This window comes from Typopeltis vanoorti, chromosome 15 (assembly GCF_054136105.1).
Source record: "Typopeltis vanoorti isolate ZY-2024b chromosome 15, IOZ_Tvanoo_1.0, whole genome shotgun sequence".
Classification (NCBI taxonomy): Eukaryota; Metazoa; Arthropoda; class Arachnida; order Uropygi; family Thelyphonidae; genus Typopeltis; species Typopeltis vanoorti.
This window is the reverse complement of record NC_143563.1, coordinates 16,077,340-16,097,191: the sequence shown is the minus strand read 5'-3', so window position 1 is coordinate 16,097,191 and position 19,852 is coordinate 16,077,340. Positions and strand designations below refer to the sequence as shown.

General features: G+C 34.3%; 1 protein-coding gene across 1 annotated transcript in view; it reads left to right on the top strand.

The window, feature by feature from the left end:
• The window catches only part of LOC150098418 (tudor domain-containing protein 5-like), a 471,387-nt gene that overhangs the window by 450,622 nt on the left and 913 nt on the right, over positions 1–19,852 (top strand). Inside the window, exon 22 of the mRNA XM_090404821.1 lies at positions 582–665. Within this exon, the coding sequence (XP_090260947.1) occupies positions 582–665 (84 nt within the window). The remainder of the gene's footprint in view (positions 1–581; positions 666–19,852) is intronic.

Sequence of the window (19,852 nt, the reverse complement as noted above, 5' to 3'; positions counted from 1 at the left end):
ATAGCTTGAATGGAACATATGTACATTCCATTGCTTACACATGCAACAGAAATTATATAGAATTTATTCAGAAACTCCAACATATTTCATACAATGTTACATGGACATCATCAGAGAGATAAACTATTAGCTGCATTCAAAAGATTAATCAAATTATGAGTCATAAATCATGCATATTTCCATGTTACCACCTGGAAAGGAAAGAGGTGGTAACATCCTTTGTTGATGGTAGGAAGGAAGACAATTTCTGAGCTGGTTTGAAGGAAGCATATAGATTGAATTTACAAAGAATCCTTGTCATTTGTTCCAAGGTTCCTTTAAAGTAGGATATTGAAATTCTTTTCACATCAGATTGTAGTCTAGTAGAAGATTCATCTTTTGAATGTAGTTAACGGTCTATCTCCCTGATGATGTTTACGTAATGGTCGATGAAATATATTGCAGTTTTTGAATAAATTCTAAATTTAGAATTTATTCATAATTCTAAAATTTCAATTAAATAAATTTTTGCTACATGTGTAAGCCATGAAAATTATTTTAATATATCTTTAAGGTTGAACTCATATAATGTTTATTAACAGACACCACCATGCCAGCTACCACTCCTTCTGCTCCTAATACTGAAGTTAAAGTCACTGATGAAAAGACATCCCAGAATACAGAGAGTAAGTAGCAGTTTTCATAATATATAATACTTTTTTTTAAATTTATCATTTGATCTTTGTTTCATAACCCTTTATCATATGTTAATATATAGCTGTTTTGAGATATTTCACAATTTTACTTTATATAATAACACAAGAATATATGATCTGAGCGTGCAAGTTAAAAACTAATAATCAAAATGAGAGTTAATGAGGTTGTTTACATTGTATCACATGTCTCCTGTGACATTTTTGCTAGAAATGCATCAGAAGAATCTTGAAAAACTTGGATACCATAAAAGGCTTCTGGCCCTGATGGTATCCCTCCAGTTATGCTGAATAGATGTGCTCCTGAACTAATACCACTGATTGTTTATTCTTTCTTTTAAGGTTACACAGTGATCAGCATTTATATTTACGAATTTAGGGACACAAAACTGATTATTTATTATTTACTATATTATACTCAGCTGACATCCACCATACAAAATTGAAATAAGCCTGTATACAGGAATTAAAAAAAAATTCTAAGTAAGACCTCAGTCCTGAAGACCTCATTAACTCTCAAGGATTCAACCTAGTTCTTTCCTGTCATTACACAGAAGTACATTAGCATATATATATATATATATGTGTGTGTGTGTGTGTGTGTTTAGAAAGTATTTTACCTTGGGTATAATAAATGTTAAAGATACCAAGCTATTTTAAACCTGGTTTTACTCCATTTCCCAAGTAAGCAAACAGACAAGTAAGTCAAGTTTACGCCTGCAAGTATTGCAAGTCTAGGTGATCCCACACGCAGTGCAAGACCAAGACAACTCATGGTAAAAGGTGGATAAGTTCTGATCACTATTCTTAATGTTTACCCTTAATGCAAAGCACGTCTCCTGGAGGAGATGTATAATGCTTTGGATTAAAGGCAAGGGGCCACTACCCAGACCGGTTTCGGCCTTTATTGAGGTCTCATTAGTGGGAGCCAGGCTAGAAATACCAAGATTTTAGTAATACAGAGCTTATAAGTATTTTAACAGAACAAGTTACCATAAGGTGTTTTAACCTTATTAAATAAAAATCTCAGGAGGAAAGATAGATGTAGAAAGTATTTTACCTTGGGTATAATAAATGTTAAAGATACCAAACTATTTTAAACCTGGTTTTACTCCATTTCCCAAGTAAGTCAAGTTTGCACCTGCAAGTATTGCAAGTCTAGGTGATTTATGGGAACTTGTTCTGGTAAAATACTTATAAGCTCTGTATTACTAAAATCTTGGTATTTCTAGCCTGACTCCCACTGATGAGACCTCAATAAAGGTCGGAACCGGTCTGGGTAGTGGCCCCTTGCCTTTAATACATAGCATCATACATCTCCTCCAGGAGACATGCTTTGCATTAAGGGTAAATATTAAGAATAGTGATCAGAGCTTATCCACCTTTTACCATGAGTTGCCTTGGTCTTGCACTACGTGTGGGATCTCCTAGACTTGCAATACTTGCAGGTGCAAACTTGACTTACTTGTCTGTTTGCTTACTTGTGAAATGGAGTAAAACCAGGTTTAAAATAGCTTGGTATCTTTAAAATATATATCATTATGTACAAATGTATCGTTATTCTTCAAATAATCAACATGTAGCTCTCACCTCAGTGGTGTCTAAATTGATTCATCTTACATGAGGAAAATAAGGAATTAATATAAACCACTTGCATTTCATGATGAGCATCTCATCACATCATCAGATTGAATACACAAAAAGAACAGACTATGAAGCCAGAAAGAAATGAGCAGACACAACAGAGTGCTGCTGCTCTCTGGTGGTCACGTGGTTACTATTAGGAACTCATGGGAACTGACAGCATAGTCATTAACACAGTTATAAACAAACCTACCTGCAAGACAAAAAAAGTGCAAAGCTTGTTACAAAGACGTAAGTTGGTACAGAGAAGGTCCCATTTCATTGGACATCATCAGCAGGTGCTACACGAGTCTCTGGCAGATGGTGTTGTATGTTTTTTGGCAGCTTCAGCTATCTGAAGCCCACTCGAAACATGCTATCTCTCCATTCCATTTGATCTATCACTTCTCCTCCTTTTTTTTTCCAGAAACTTTACCTTTTTTTACTGTTTTGAGAAGTCCTTCCCTTCTTTCACTATGTGGACATACTGAAAGAATGGAAGAAAGCCTTTCAGTATATCGAATTTTCAACTGTCTCCTGTAACAACACCTCATCTAAGCAGCTATCCTTTTCATATCAGACTTATTTAAGTTCTAAGTTTCACATCCATAAGTCACTATTGAAAAAACAGCTGCATAAAATCCTCTAGTTTGTTCCTGTGGACATACATACTTCCAGATTTTACACAAATCTCTGACTTTTGTTTTAGCCCCTAATCTTCTTCTGATGTCTTCTGAACAACAATTCTTCACATTAATAATGGATCCCAGGTTCTTGAAATTGCTGACTTCTTCAGTTATTCAGTTATTTCTCCAGGATGGTAGACTTGTTTCTTAGGCATTTCCCTGTCAATATTTCCTTTGAGAACCATAATCTTTGTCTTGCTAGGGTTGAGTTTAAGTCCTCTGTTCTTGCTGACCTCATTAACTCTCAAGGGTTCATCCTAGTTCTTTCCTGTCATTACAAAGAGGTACATTAGCATATTTATCATTATCATATTCAGATTGCTGACCCATCTACCACATATCCTAATTCCTTTCTTAAGCTCATCCACTGCTACATGCATGATGTCCTCAGCATAGATACTAAACAGGTGAGGAAAAGTAAGCATCCTTGTCCAACTCTTCTGCCTACCTGAAGCCAATCAGTTAATCCAACATTTGTTCTTACTGTGACTTCTTGCTCACTATACAAGTGCTGTCAACCTAATAACATGTTGAGAAAAACCCATTATTTTCATTATTTCACATATATCTATAAAACACATTGCCAAAGGGACTCTAAACGCTTTATACTTCTCAATGATCTAGCTAAGGCAAAGAATTGGGCATCTCTGCCTCAACTTTGACCTCAACCCTATTTAGAATGATCTTGAATAAAATCTTCCTTTCTTGAGAAATTAAACTAATAATTCTTCATATCTCCCTTCTTTTGCAGTGGTATGAATACCGACTTTCTAGGCTCTAGTCCATGATCCTGTCTCCTATATCCTTGTAATCAATCAATGAAGTGCTCTTATCCTTCCTTCCCCTGTGATCTTAATTAACTCTGTTGGGATTCCATCTGCACCTGGGAACTTGTTGTTAAGCTCCTTAACTGCTCTTTCACCCTTACTCCTAAGTGGAGATGTTCCAGATAGAAGGTTGAAAAAGAAAAATTACTGAATTAAAATTAAATTAAGACATTTGCATATAGAGACATATACAATAAAAAGCTTATTTGTGTGCAGTGAATAGAAAGTGTATGTAAGATATCATAAATAAAAATGTTATAACAATGTTACGCCAAGTTGGATAAAGGGAATGGATACACTATGATAATGTTGGGTTTTGCTGAGGTATTTGATAGGATACCATATGAAAGGCTGTTGCATAAACTGGAGAATATGGGATTGAAATATAATATAAACTCTTGACTTGGATCAGTGGATGGTTGACAGACAGATATCAAAAAGTGGTATATAGTGGGTGTGAATCTGCCAGATTTAAGGTGACCAGTGATGTACCTCAGGATTCAGTCCTTGGGCCATTGTCGTTCAATCTATACATTAATAACATTAGGAAGTGTCTATCAGGAGATGTGCAATTGTTTGCTGATGATCTGAAGATAGTCAGGACAATCAGGGATGCTACTGATATCCAACACTTACAAAATTATTTGAATAGGCTGGAAATTTGGGAAAACGATTTGTTGTCAGTTTAACATTAGTAAGTGTAAAGTTATGCATTTTGGCATGATGAGATTTTCAGCAGCAAGAAACTGATGAGGCTAGGGATCTTGGCATAATGGTGGATAGGAATTTGAAGTTCAAAGGTCACAACAAAAGTTCCAAATACAACTCATGGGATAATTGTGATGCTGAAGTGAACCTTGACATGTAAGGATAAGGAATAAGGAAGACATTTTGCCTATTTATAAAGCCTTGATAAGACCGCACCTGGATTATTGTGCTCATATTTGGTCTCCCTGGTTTGAAGGGAATAAAGTGGTAGTAAAGAGTATAATAAATCTTACTCTGCAAAGAAAGCTAAATGTAAATTAAAAATGCCAAGAAATTATATTCTTGTTTAATTATATTCTTCCTTTATCCAAGTGTAATCAAAGTTTGCATGTGAAGCTTCTTCACAACTAGGCTACTTATATATAAAAGCTAATGACTTCAGATTAATTACCTTGTCATCCCATAATGCAAAGCACACATCCTTAAAATTATCCTTATATTCTGTATACACATAACCTAGTAATGAAGAAACTTCATGTGCAAACTTTGTTTGCTTACACCTGGATAAAGGATTAAACAATAATATAATTTCTTGGCATATTTAATTTAATTTATAACCAAATGAAAAAACTTTCTACAGAAAGCTAAATGTGTCAACTGTCAGGAAGATCATCCAGCTTACTCCCATGCATGCCAAAGGTGGAAGGAAGAAAAAGAAATACAAAAAATAAAAACAGAACAAAATATACCATATCAGGATGCAAAGAGGAAGCTAGCCACCATCACTACCAAAGCTATCCTGAAATCTTCTTATGCTGAAAAGGTGACAATTAAGAAAATATGAATATCAACTCAAACTTGTATGTCTACTCCCCCATCTGATAATTTCTCCCATACTAGAACCTCATGATTGTGAGTGCTTCTCCGTGGTGTGTCAGTCGTATGATATCATGAAACAACTTCAAAAATGATCCCATTTGATGAGAACCTTTGTCAAGAAAGTTATGGCAAGATTCTGTATCTGCTGAAAGTAAACTAAACTCACCAAATGATTCTGACACGTCTGATGATGTATTAAACATTTTTCCAGAGTAAGAGACCTAGTAATGGATGGGCAATGGCTGTCTGTACTTCACTAAAATAGATAAATATAAGCCTAAAGAAGGTAATCCTTCAATATCTCAGAAATAGGACAAGCCTACTAAACTAAAACAATAGGACATTTTTATGGTGGAACTGATATAGGTTTCTTCAAAATATTGATGATATCAAGGTTCTACTATAGAAACACACCCTTCTATTTCTATCTGCATGAAACATTTAAAACACAGGGTGCCTTAAATCATTTCACTGATCTTTGTAAGGAACAGAACTGGAGATGGTCCTGCTCATGGTGGATTAGCTAATCCTACTAAGCAGTCATACTCCTTTTCAACATATTCAGCTTAATACTGCTCTGGCAGCAGTAACAATTTGCATGTCTGTGGTATTTGTTATTACAGTATGTTCCATTTATATACTGCCCAGTTGTGGATTAAATGAGATTAAACTTGATAATTTTATATTGCAACTATCTCAGCCCATGGGTATCTTTAATGGACACAGCATTCTCTGGGGCAGTTCCAACATCAATTGATGGGATTGTATGACTGAGCAAATGCTCGACAATCATCTCCTTTCCCTTCTTAATAACAAAGTCAATACCTTTTTCGAAATGCCTACCTGTTTGTATTCTGCAATAGATCTTACAATTTGCTCCCATGCCATCTTTCCACTGCTCATTTGGGATATTTTGATTCATGAAAAATCCTAAGGTGATTTGATATATTTTTTTTATGAGAGATAGAGAGAGGGATTGCTTTTTTAATCAAAGTACCAATGAATCCAGGGATTTTTATATTAATTTTTTTTTTGTTAATACATATCGATAATACATATTGATCATACATATCAATACTTAAATATTGACTATTAGAAAAAGCCATCAAAAACTTGAAATGTGAAAAATCAGCTGGAGTCGATGATATTCAGCCAGAAATATTTCAATATGGAAGTATAAATGTTATGCAGTGGCTACATTGCATAGTTCAGAGAACCTGGTTAGAAAGTCAAACTCCAGATGATTAGAGCTGAGTTCTTGTAGTTCCTATCTGGAAAAAAGGGGATAAAGTTGAATGTGAGAATTACAGAGGAATTTCTCTACTAAGTGTTCCAGATAAGATTTATGTAAGCATACTTGAAAAGAGGTAGAGAAAAATTGTGGAACAGAAATTTGAAGAAGAACAAGTTAGGTTCAGGTCAAACATAACTTGTCAAGATCATATTTTCACTTTATGACAAATAGTTGAGAAATCATGGGAATATGGCAAGGATCTGCACTTAAGGTTTTGTAAATCTGAAAAAAGGCATACGACAAGATGCCCATAGAAAAGCTTTTCAGAACACTATGGGGTGAATGGAACATTGTACAAAGCAATATATAGTCAATATTTAAGCTGCAAGTCAGCAGTTAGAATTGAAGGAAATACAAACAAGAATGGTTTAATGTAACATCAGGAGTAAGACAAGGATGCATGTTATCTCCACTCTTATTCATCATCTGTATCATAGGTTCCCAAACTTTTTCAGGTCACCGCCCACTTTGCAAGACAAATTTTGTAACCCCCCCCCCATTATAACAGTTTTCCACGTTCAAGCCATTTGATATTTTTGACATAAATAGCAACTAATGATACATTACCGCTTATGCCATTAAATTTTTAAAAAGAAGTAGCCAATATGTGCTTCATCTTGAACACAGTTATAGCTATACAATTTTGGTGAAACGTAGCCCATATGTAAAGATTGTAAAATGTATGCTCGAATAACATTATGCACAGTTTCATTCAATGGTTTAAATATGAAAATGTGGAATACAATTAAGAGATTGCATTGCATTAGTAAGAATCTTATTGTAATAATTAAAACACCATTAATTATATTATAAAATTGTTTATTTCTAACTTATAAAGTAAAAATACAAAGCAAAAATAACAAATTAATGTGAAGCTTCATACAATGGTTTAAATATGAAAATTCAGAATACATTTTAAGAGATTGCATTACATTAGTAAGAATCTTATTGTAATAATTAAAACACCATCAAATGTATTAGATGTTTATTTCAAACTTACAAAGTAAAAATAACAAATTAATGTGAAGGATGAGCCTGGTGCATTTTTAAAAGTTTGTTACTATCGGGTTCAACTTTCGTTAAAAACAGTCGTAAATCGCCACGCTCAATTATATGCAATCGGTTCCTTTTCTTAGATAGTAAATTCACTACAGCACTAAACCCACGCTCAGCCAAATAAGAAGATGGGGACCACCCACTTTGGGAACCTATGATCTATATGGATATCATTATGAAAGAAAGTGGCATTAAACCTTATATTAGAATTGGCGATATCAAACTTAGCTCTTTGCTTTATGTAGATGTACTCCTAAATACATCCAGTGCAAATCTCCAGGGTTCTCTAACTAAATTGCATAACAGCTGCAACAAATGTGGCATAAAGATCAGCAATAAAAAAGACTAAAATTCTAAAAACAGGCAGGAACATGGAAAACTTCAGGTGTTCTCAATGGAGAACCTATAGAACATGTAAAATATTTTGGCTATTTAGGCATAGTTTTTAGAACAACAACAAGAACACAACCAAATAAACTAAGCTGTTATATGGGGAGCCAGTTGAATAAATTTATATGGAATAAGAGAGAAGTTAGCCAAAGCACCAAAAGAGTGGCTTATTTACTTACCTTCATAAAAAAATATCAAGATTCCTACATCCACCAAAACCTCCACATCACCCCATGAAAAAACCAGAAGTCTGAGCTTCATTACTTTTGTGGCATTTGTTATGTAGGCTAGACAGGAAGATCAGGAGAGATCCACATGCCTGAAAAAAGCACTTCGAAATAAGAAGAGAGCATAAATCAGGCCTGGCACACAACCACTACTGGCCATCAAGTACTTTGACAACAAACAAAAATGTCATATATTGATCATAACTGTTTTACAACGAAATTTAAAGTTCCTCGCAAATGCTTAGGATCCCTGCACAATGCAATAAAAACCAAGGCTTAATTTTACATCAAGTATGCTAATTTCATCAAAAATGTAACTGCCATGGATCTAGGGTATAACACACGTGATACCACAGCACCTACTAGCAATGTTCCAACACACACACACGCAGTAATGAATTTACCAGTTGTATTCTGGTTTATCAATTATATGTAACGGTTGTGAAATTATCAAAAACATCTAATATGTGTAATCAATTGTTAATAGGCTTTTGTTTTGTAAAACTTTTATTACCAATACCTCTGATAGTGCAAGTCATACGACTTATGAAACTTGTCAGGTGTTAATTGCTTATTTTTATTAAACTCTTTATGTACATCATAATGTGGTTTCAATACCAAAAACTTCCTACAGAACTGCTAAACCACAGAAACTTACGTTTGCAGATGTTGAAAGTTTTTTCACTTGGTTATACTATAAATTAAACATGCCAAGAAATTATATTCTTGGTTTCATCCTTTATCCAAGTGTAAGCAAACAAAGTTTGCACATGAAGTCACTTCACCACTTTGTTTGCTTACACTTGGATAAAGGATGAAACCAAGAATATAATTTCTTGGCATCTTTAATTTAAAGTATAAACAAGTGAAAAAAACTTTCAACATCTATCTCTAATCCAGATATTTTAGTAATAAGGTGTGACACCTTTTGGCTACTTGTATATGGAAGTAGGACTTCTGCATTACTTCAACCTTGGTATCTTTCTGGGTCTGGCTCCCACCACTGATGACATCTTGGATTTTGTCAAGTTAAGTACTTTGGTTTACTTTCATTTGTTTTTCACTTTGATTTTATTTTACTAGTGCTATTGGTGGTTTTTCCCCCACTAGCACTAGCTTTTTTTTTTAAGTATATATTAAGATTGCTGGTAGTGCAGGTATATCTGCATTATGAGATTACTTTTGGTGGTATCATGGCTGCCATTTTATAGTAGTTCAAATAGAGTATATGCTGGTGGTGTAGAATTGTTTCTATATCATGGGATTATTTAATTCTCAGCCTTACTACTGAAAGGTTTTTTTTTTCTCTCTCTCTCTTTCTTACAATCAAACACAGAGATTTTAGTCTTTTCCCCACCTGAGATAATGGTACCAATTCCTCCAGTGGCATGACCTCTAGGAATTGAAATTCCACGATGCAAAGAAGTGAGATGGGTGACCAAGGTTTTTAAAGAGATAGTTGACTAGTAAGATTTGTTCTTTCACGCCATATGGCAGAGGGAAATATTTAATTGTAGTTAAAGATGTGGAAACAAGGGATAAACTATTACAGAGTTCTACTTTCAAAGGTAGCACAGTAATTCCTGTAATAATGGTGGAAAGCCAGGTTAAAACAATAAAAATGGAAAGATTTCCAATAGAATATATAGAGAACAGTAATGAAATTCTTATACAGATATTCTCAAAATGGGGTAAAATTAGTAACATACGAAAGGACTTATCAGATGAAGATCCAAACTGGCTTTCTGGTGAAGTCACCTGCACAATGAATATGAAGATGCCTTTACCAAATTTTGTCAACATCGGTACAACCCAAGTTATGGTAAACTATTCCGGAGTACAGAGGTGCCTGCATTGTGGTTCATATGATCACTTGGGTGGCAGCTGCCCCAAATCTAAATGTTTCAGCTGCATGGAGATTGAACATATTGTTAATCAGTGTCTCAAACCCTTTCAGAACTTTCGTTGAAAAAGTGGGAGCACCAGTAGAGCCAATTAGAATGTCGTATTCAGAGAGGCATAAAGAAGAGTTCTGGGATCTTCCAATTCAGTCTAGTAAAGATGGCTCTTTTAAACAAACTATACTTGGTAAAATCACAAAAAGTGCACAACTAAATCAGCCAAAAATTAGCCCCAAAATTCTAGAACTGTAGGAGCCACTTTCCTAGTCAAATATGGATGGAACAACATCAGTTGAAATTGCCAATAATGAACCTATTATAACAACTGAACAGATACAAAATGAAATGCAAACACGTGAAACTGTTCTACAAGGAGAAACCAGAGAAGAAACAGAAAAGCAAGTAAGACAACTGAAAGAACTTAATATGCAGGCAAGATTATCAAAAAAAAAAAATTGAGGATAAACAAAAAATTTAAAAGATGTGTTAAAAAAAGGAACTAAATCTAAAAGAAAATAAGTAATAAAAAATGTAACGATGGAGACAATTGCAGATCATCAAATGAAATCTCTTCAGGCTCAGAAGAGTTTATGGACTATGAAGAACCATCTCGTGCTAATAAAGGTAAAGCAAGAGATACAATTAAAAAATAATAATACAGTTGATTGATTCAAAGTTTTCTTAGTACGATTATCATCTACATGAAAACAAAATAACTAGCTTCCAAATTAAGAACATTAGGCATGAAATTGAAATAATGGAAAGCAACTGTAAAAAAACCGGAAAACAATTTACAAGAAGCAGGCTGCACAGATTGAAAACTTCATCAGGTTCATCTAAAAGTTAAAGACTTATCAGTGACACTTCACTAATCATAGCATCTCCTTTCTGCATCGCCTCATTAAATATATGAGAAAGGGCCTGTGCCAATTCAACTACCATCTCCTAGGTTAATGGATTTCCATCAGACCCGGTCAAAATTCAAAAAGGAGTCAAGCAAGGTTGCCCCCCTAGTTCATTGCTTCTTGCATTGGCTTTATTCTATAAAACCTTGAACCTTTCTTACAGGAAGTGGACAATACACATGCTGTGCGAGGAATAACAGTTCCTTCAATTATGAAGGAAAATAAGATATTAGGATAATGATTCTACATTCATCTTTTTTTGGTATTTTGGAAAACTTCAGCAAATCAGTAGATTAACTGCTAATGCAGACGAGACAAAATTAAAAGTTTTTGGAAATTTGGATCTTGGTGGCATTCCTTTTGGACTCTCTCTACCCTTAGAGAGAACCGCATTATCAATTTCCTGATATATATATATATATATATATATATATATATATACCCCCAAACAATGTTACTACAGCACTACGTGATTAAGTTCACATTATTATTAATCTCCTATCCACAATTTTCCTCCAAATTAGTCTATTACTTGTAAGCATTGTAAATATGTAGCATTCAAGAATGTATCAGCAGAGCTAAGCTAATCTAAAGTGGTATAGCCACTTAAATAGAATGGATGAGGAAAGGTTAGCAAAGTAGGTGTTTGTTGCTAAGATGGCAGGAAAGAGACCCAGAGGAAGATCAAAGTCTAGGTGGATTGATTCAGTTAGAACTGCCTTAGAAGAATGAAATGTTAGATATGACAATACAGGAGTGCATACAAGTAATAGACAAGAACCCCCATCATTATACTTGGAATTCCCTTCTCCACTTACTCAATATTACCAGTTCAAGAACTCATATACAAGAACATTGAAACCTTAGAAGACTGGAAAATTGGACCATTTTCCTTTTCTTCTAAAACCATAGTACTCAAAACCATAATCTTCCCTGCTCAGATTTATATAATAAATATTACAGACATTGCAGAAGCTGAAGAAAAGCAATTATAGTAAGCCTGTGCAATTTTTTGATCCAGCCAATACCAAGAAATAAAAAAGGAATTTCTTCAACTATCAAAGAAACATGGAGGATTTAGGCTTCCAGTCTTAAAATTCTGCTATTTAAGCAATACAACTTCAAAAATCCATAAAATATTGCAGACCAATCACATGTGTGACCTTCTCCAGTACTACCTGGGTTTTCATCTTCCCCTGTTTGGAGTAAATGATTATAAAGGTCCAAAAGCTCAGATTGTTCCTGAATACTACAACATTCTGTGCTTAACTCTAAGACTGCTACAACATATTGGCATTAACATTCTTTCCATTAATGTTATTATTATTATTATTATGTGACACCTCCAGGGAGTTCAAAGACTCATCGAGGGAGAGTGTGCTAACACCATTGAACGATTGATCCCCTTCCAGCTATTAAATAAAGTAAAGTTTGTGTAAAGAAATCTTTAATCTCTTTCACTGCAAACTTCTGCAGTTGAGTACTGACAGCAACACTTTGTTTCATAACTTATTGAAGTTCTAAGGATATCCTAACAAGAGGGATCTTGCTTGGAGAATTGCATATGGTCACCTTCTAGTCAATACCATCAAATGTGGAGGTACTTTAACATTGGAGATCCAATCTGTGACAACTGTTACCAATTAGAAACAGTAGAACATGCATTCTACATCTTCCCTGTGTATTTGGAACAGATTCAGATTATGTAATGTGTTAGCCATTCCATTACTTACAACAGAACAAGTTATTTTTTTCCAGTACTCACTACCTATCAGCAATGGGAAGAGAATTTTACTTTTTATAATTAATGAATTAAAATACCATTTATGGAAGGTTAGAAAGAAACATGGATTTGAAAACAATATGACAGCAATATGACATACAAATGCTTTATAATATTGTCGTGGAAATTCTATTGTTGTCAGATGATCTTTGTATTTAGAAAGAAGCATTCTAGGAGATATCAAATTACATTATGCAATATTCGCTGGGGGGGGATAAAATTCTGTATATTTTTGCTATGAGAGGTTTTTTAAATGGTTCCATCCTCTTAATTTAACGTGATCTTATGGTCAATTGTAGCGATGACTGTAGAGCAATCCCAGGCAGGCAAAGAAGGCCAACTCAAGGTAGTTAACTCAGATAAGGCTGACCACCTGAGTATCAGTCATCTTTGCACTTTCTTTTCAATTGGTCTTTTGGTTGTTCATCCGCATGAGATTGGTGAAAAAGGAAAACTCTTTTATATCATCATATAGCCTTTGGCTATATGATGATATAAAAGAGCTCAGGCCTTTTCTCTCGTACTGTCTATCTGACTTTTCATTTTCCTAATGCTATCAGGCTCTCTTCACCCCTATACTAACTACTCTAGGCCTATGATAAGCACCCCTTCATTTTTTCACCTCAGTAAAGGTCAAAACTGGTCGGATAGTGGGCCTTTCCCTTAATACATAGCATTATACATATCCATAAGGATATGTTCATTGCATTGGAAACAGTAGAACATTCATTCTACAGCTGCCCTCTTGTCCTGCATATTTGGAAAAGATTATGTGATCTGTTGGCCATTCCATTACTTACAATAGAACGGGGAGGTTTTTTGTAGTACCCACTACCTGAGGACTTTTTCTCTATCTCTCATACTATCTATCTCTATTTTCTTTCCCCTAATACCTACTATCAGGCTCTCTTCACCCCTTTACTTTTTCACCTCAATAAAGGTGGAAACCAGTCTGTGTAGTGACCGTTCCCATAATACTTAGCATTATACATGTCTGTAAAGATATGTGCATTGCATTATGGGACACTAAGGCAATTGATGTGAAGTCATGAGCCTCTATATACAAGTAGCGCAGTCATGAAGTGATTTCACGTGCAAACTGTTTGCTTATGCTTGGATAAAGGATAAAATCAAGAATATAATTTCTTGGCATCTTTAACTTATGGATCAATCCTCTTAAAGATGATTCCTCTTTAATAAGAATATTAATGCAGCCTGTTTATTTGCTATAGGCCTTGTAGCTGCTCATGTGTGGAGTGATATAAAAATAAACAAATAAATAATGCCTACCATATGTCTTTTCACAATTGCTTAATAATTTCATACTCAATAAGAAATGCAGTAGATCCAAAGAGGCTCTGCAGCATTTCTTATTGAAGAAGCTTATTTATATGGGATTTGAATACTGTGTATATAATGCCTTTTTAATATGAATCCCACCAATGAAAGTAGTTTGTAAATGTACAATATATTTTGTGTCGTGAAGTAAGTTGAGACAATATAGTATGTTTTCAGATTATTTCTGACCTCTAATAAGCAGAATGGTGATATCACAATAGGTGGTAGAGACAAAAAAAATCATCCCACTTGAAGACTTTCACAAACATCCATTCCCACAAATGGGATTTGAACCAGTCACTGTCTGTTGGTTGAAGCCAAATAGGCTAGCATAAATTTAGGAAATGCCAGAAAGTTGTTTCCATAATAGGTGATGAATTTTATTATTATTATTATTATTTTCGTGACACCTCCAAGGAGTCCGAAGACTCATTGCTGGAGGACACATATTGTACAACTCTCCATCTCTACCTCTACATTGAACCTCATCTAATCATCTACATCAGTGCCATCTACTGCCCATCACCAGCACAGCTAGTATTTTTTGACTGTAAATTGCGTGTGTTCTGAAGGGCCGATTTTTCTGTATGCAGGATGAAAAACCTGAGTTTCTGGGGAAAAAAACTATGCTACCTCTGTATGAGATCGGCTAACTCACCTTCGATTGAAAAAGTCCATATAAAGATTCCTCCCGTCATGACGAGACTCGAACTTAGGACTTTTCCAATTGAAGGGCGCAACGTACCATCATTCTTCCAATTGCGCTACGGAGGCGCTTAATGAATGAATAAACAGGAATTTGAACTAGTTTGGTGAGGGAGTAGTTGATGTGTAGCTAGCTGGTTTGAAACAGACAAGCTTTAATGGATTGAAAAAAAAAAAAATCGGAGAATTCTATAAGCAAGTTTAAATAAATAATGCTTGTGAAATATCTGTAGAAAAAGCAAAAACTAATTATACAGGAAACCCATGATTAATGCATCAACAGTTAGTTAATCATTTTTTTTCTATACCTAAATGCAATTAATGTATCTCTAAAATTCGATTGGTGTGCCTATATATATGAGGGTAATCAGAAAAGTTCTCAGCCTAACAATGAAAAAACAAATTTATAATTTCAAAATTATTTTTATTTTTCAACATAATCTTCCTTAAGACTAATACATTTATTCCAGTGATGTTACAGCTGCAATCACCTCTCAATTCAAAGAAAAATGCAAGGAAGAGTTTTAGATTTGGGAAGAAATAGAAGTCAGAGGGAACCAAATCTCGGAAATAGGGTGGATGTTCCAACAATTCATAGTGCCAATCGTTTAATTTTCCCATTGCCAAAACACCTTTGTGGGCAGGTATTTTGTCCTGATGAAAGATGATTTTTTTTCTTCTGCAAACTGGGTCTTTTCTCGCAAATTTTTTCATCTAGTCTGGTTAAAAGATCGGAATAATATTCTCCAGTTATTATTTTACCTTTTTCAAGATAATTAATAAACAAAATGCCTTTAGTGTCCCGAAACACCGATACCATGACCTTTCCTGCTGATGGAACCGACTTTGTCTTCTTTGGCGCTGAAGAACCAGCTTCTCTCCACTGTTTTGACTGCTGTTTGGATTCTGGTTTTTTAATAGTGAATCCAAGTCTCATTCATAGTAATTAATCGATGCACAAAATCAGTTTTATTCTTGTTAAAACACACCAAGCATTGTTCTGACATTTTCATGCGAGTGTGTTTTTGATCTGCTATGAGCAATCGCAGCACCCATCTTGCGCAAAGCTTTTTCATTTGCAATTTGTCATGCAAAATATATCCTACATGTTCTTTTGAAATGCCTATAGTCTCAGCAATTTCATGCACTTTGACTTGCCGGTCATCCAATACCATATCGTGCACTTGATCAATGATTTCTGGTGGTGTTACACTTTTTGAACGTCCTTCACATGAATCATCTTCAAGGTTGGTATGGCTACATTTAAACTCGACAGCCCATTTCTTAATTGTCAAAAATGATGGAGAAGAGTGCCCATAAACTTTTATGAACTTCGAATTAATTTTTTCTGGTGTTCTTTTACAAAGAATTTTATAACCGCACGATACTCAATTTTAACCATTTCAAGGGATACCGAACACTTTTGCTTCAGACAGCTGTATAAAACAAACTACTTGATTGAATGACGGAATTTCACATGGATGCTTATGACAGATGTATCAAATTAGAAAAAAAAAAACCTTGCCAATAGTGTTGTCATCTATGATTGAGGCCGAGAACTTTTCTGACCACCCTTGTACATCTTAAAAATCAATGTTATAGATTTAAACAATTTTCTACCTATACATTTTTTATGGTTAACTATTTTTAAAAAATCACTCACCAGGATGAAATAATTTAGTTACTGATTTAAAACATTTTACAAAGTAATTTTGTAATGACATGCTACAGTATTTCCGTGTACACTATGTTCCAAATGTACTTCCAACATTTATGTCATCTGCTAATTACATAGTATTTTGCTGATCACATCTCTTGGCTCCTTTGTAACTGTTTTCCTTAATTTTTTATTTTAAAGTATTTTCCCAACTGTTAATCATGAGTAAAAGAATTAATGAGCAAAAAAGTGGAAGTATGAAAAAGATTCAAAAAGTAATCTCATTGGAAGAAAAAATTGAAATAGTAAAGAAAAATGAACAAGGCAAGTCCAGAGCAAAGATAGGACAACAACAAATGGGTGAATCAACTATAAGAGCAATTTTAAGCAAAGCTGCTGAATAAAAAGAGAAAGGTAAGGCTGCCTCAAGTTCATCATGTATGCAAACCACTCGAAATCAAAGCATTATAATGATTGAATTAGAGAGACTTCTTTCTATGTGGATTGAAGATTGTAATCAAAAACGGATCTTGCTGAGCATTGACCTTATTAAATCAAAAGCATCAAGTCTCTTTGCAACTAATGTCATATAAGGTGTAGGTGAGGATTGAGATAGAAGTTTATTGATATATTTTTTGAAGAGTTCAAAAAATAGTTGCTTGGGAGTACTTCATGAGGAAGATTGCTCCAGAGTGGAAGAATGATGGTTGCCAGTTCAGTGAAGCAGTGAAGTTACTTTAGAGTAGATAAAGTGTGGAAACACCTTAAAAGTTAAAGTAAGTCTGTAAGAGAGGAACATCTATGAAGCAGAATGACTCTTCTTGGCAATATCATGAATTTTTAGAGAGCTTTTAGGAGCACCATCTCAAACATGTGAATATTATTTCTAGGGATGGATGAATTTGGGATTTGTATAGAGTTAGTTGCTGGATGGGTGTAAAATAGGATGCTAAGGAAGCTATTGATGTGATGTGTGTATGCCAGGGGAGGCTAATTTATTTTTGACATAGTCTGAAAACACTGCTCTGGAGATCAAACAAGGAAATTTTTTAAGCCACTTCAGGCCTCCAATAAGTGGGATGGTAGTCAACACCAGGTGATGAAATTCATCTCCTACCTAAAGATAATCACCCCTGTGGCAAGATTCAAACCTGCAGCCTGTTGGTTGGAGAGCAGATATGCTAAACCACTTGGCCAACCAGGCCAGCAACATGCTTAGGCCACATATCAACTACAGTGCACAGATTTGGTTGCCTGGTTTTCAAAAAGATGAACCGGCATTGGGAAAGATTGAGAAATTGCAATTTACAGTCTAGTGAATAGGAGGAGGAGGGTTGATATGATAGAGACGTATAAGCCAGTAAGGGATTCTTATCAGATCAATGGTAAGAGGTTTTTTATAGAATGGTGAGGAGAACATCATCACTCTGAACTGTATAAGGAGGGTATGAGCAAGGGAGTGGGAATCAGGTTTTTTGCATGGAGTGATTAATGATTAGAATGCATTGCCTGGGAGTGAATGTATTTTAGGCATAGTATGATAATCTCTCTCTGTATAACTGGAGGACCTCCCACTTAGTCTTTGATTAATTGTGGGAGAGAATGATGATGATAATAATAATAATCCAGTCAGGAAGCTACAGATTTAAATCATGATGTGGACATGAATTTGCGATTGTCTTTAGGTGGGAGATGAATTTCATTGTCTGGTGTGACTACTGCCCTGATAATTGGAGGCCTGAAGTGGCTTGAAAAGGTTCCATATTTGGTCTCTGGTGCTGGATTATGTAAAAAATAAGCAAAAATTATTAAAAAATCCTATCTCATCTTCACTTTCAAGTTATGCTCAATGGCTTTTCATTGCAAAATAAATAATAATTGAAAATATTCTTTAGTCCACCCACAGTATTGATCTACTATAGGTTTATGACTTTTCATGAGTAGGAGACACACAAAAAATGTTTTTAAAAAATCCATTCTGAGTTAAAGATGAGAATATCTTGAATTTAGTACAAATCTTCTAGAAGTGATCTTCATCTAAACTTGGTTTTAGTGGGCATGGTTCATATGATGCCATATTCATTATAGCATTGCTTACCAGTGCTATTTTTAGTTGACTACCACATTGTTCACTGTGAAATACAAAAAGGTTTTCAAAAATTCATGCAAAAAATAGTAACTAAATACTTGTGCTCAGCTTATTTTATTGGTATTACCACACCAAACCACCTAAATTATAAGAAAGATGTTTATTAACTGGCATCTTCAGAGCTCATTATATGTTACAGTTAACATGCAACAATTAACATTAGACGGTGCCAAATTATGACTTTAGATTTTTTTGGTCCATTACAATTTCAGTTATTTCACTTACTCATTGTTGCATGTTATCTGTAACATGTAATGTGCTCTAAAGATGCTGATTTGAAATCCAGCAAAATATAAGCCAGTTAATAAACATATATATATATATATATATATAATTTAGTTGGTTTGGTGTAGCCAGTGGTGGCTTGAAATCATGGGGGTCTGCAACTTTCGAAATATACATATACACTGTAAGTACAGTGTATATACGTGTTTGGATAAAATATCAAAATTATGGTAAAAAAGTTTTTAAAAAATTAAACATAAAAAAAATATTATTTATTATCAATAAAATTATACAGTTTGATATAATTCAAATTACTTAAAAATAAAATATATTCTTCTTGTTTTGTTTCATGAAAAAATATTGCTTATTATTGATAAAATTATACAGTTTAGTATAATTCAAAATTACTTAAAAATAAAATCCATTATCATAACGCCAATGTTCTAAAATAAAAACTATAACAAATGTTATGTCTTTAATTGTAATGTCCAAATATTTAAAGAGACAGAGTAAACATGATAAGCACCTATGAACACACTACTACTGGCGCAAACTGCACATAAACAACAGTGGAACTGCACGACGGACAGTGCCATATTACGCCAATAGCTTGCATCTCATTCTGACGTGCATATGCTTGTGCGCATAGCAAATACTAGCAATATGACACTGTGATAAACACAGTGCTGCCAACACCCTTCACCCTCCTAAGTTCTACAAGATGGATTTTTATTATTTTGTATAAAAAATAATATTAAATATTACAATTAAATATAAAGAAATTAATAAATATATTTATATATCGAG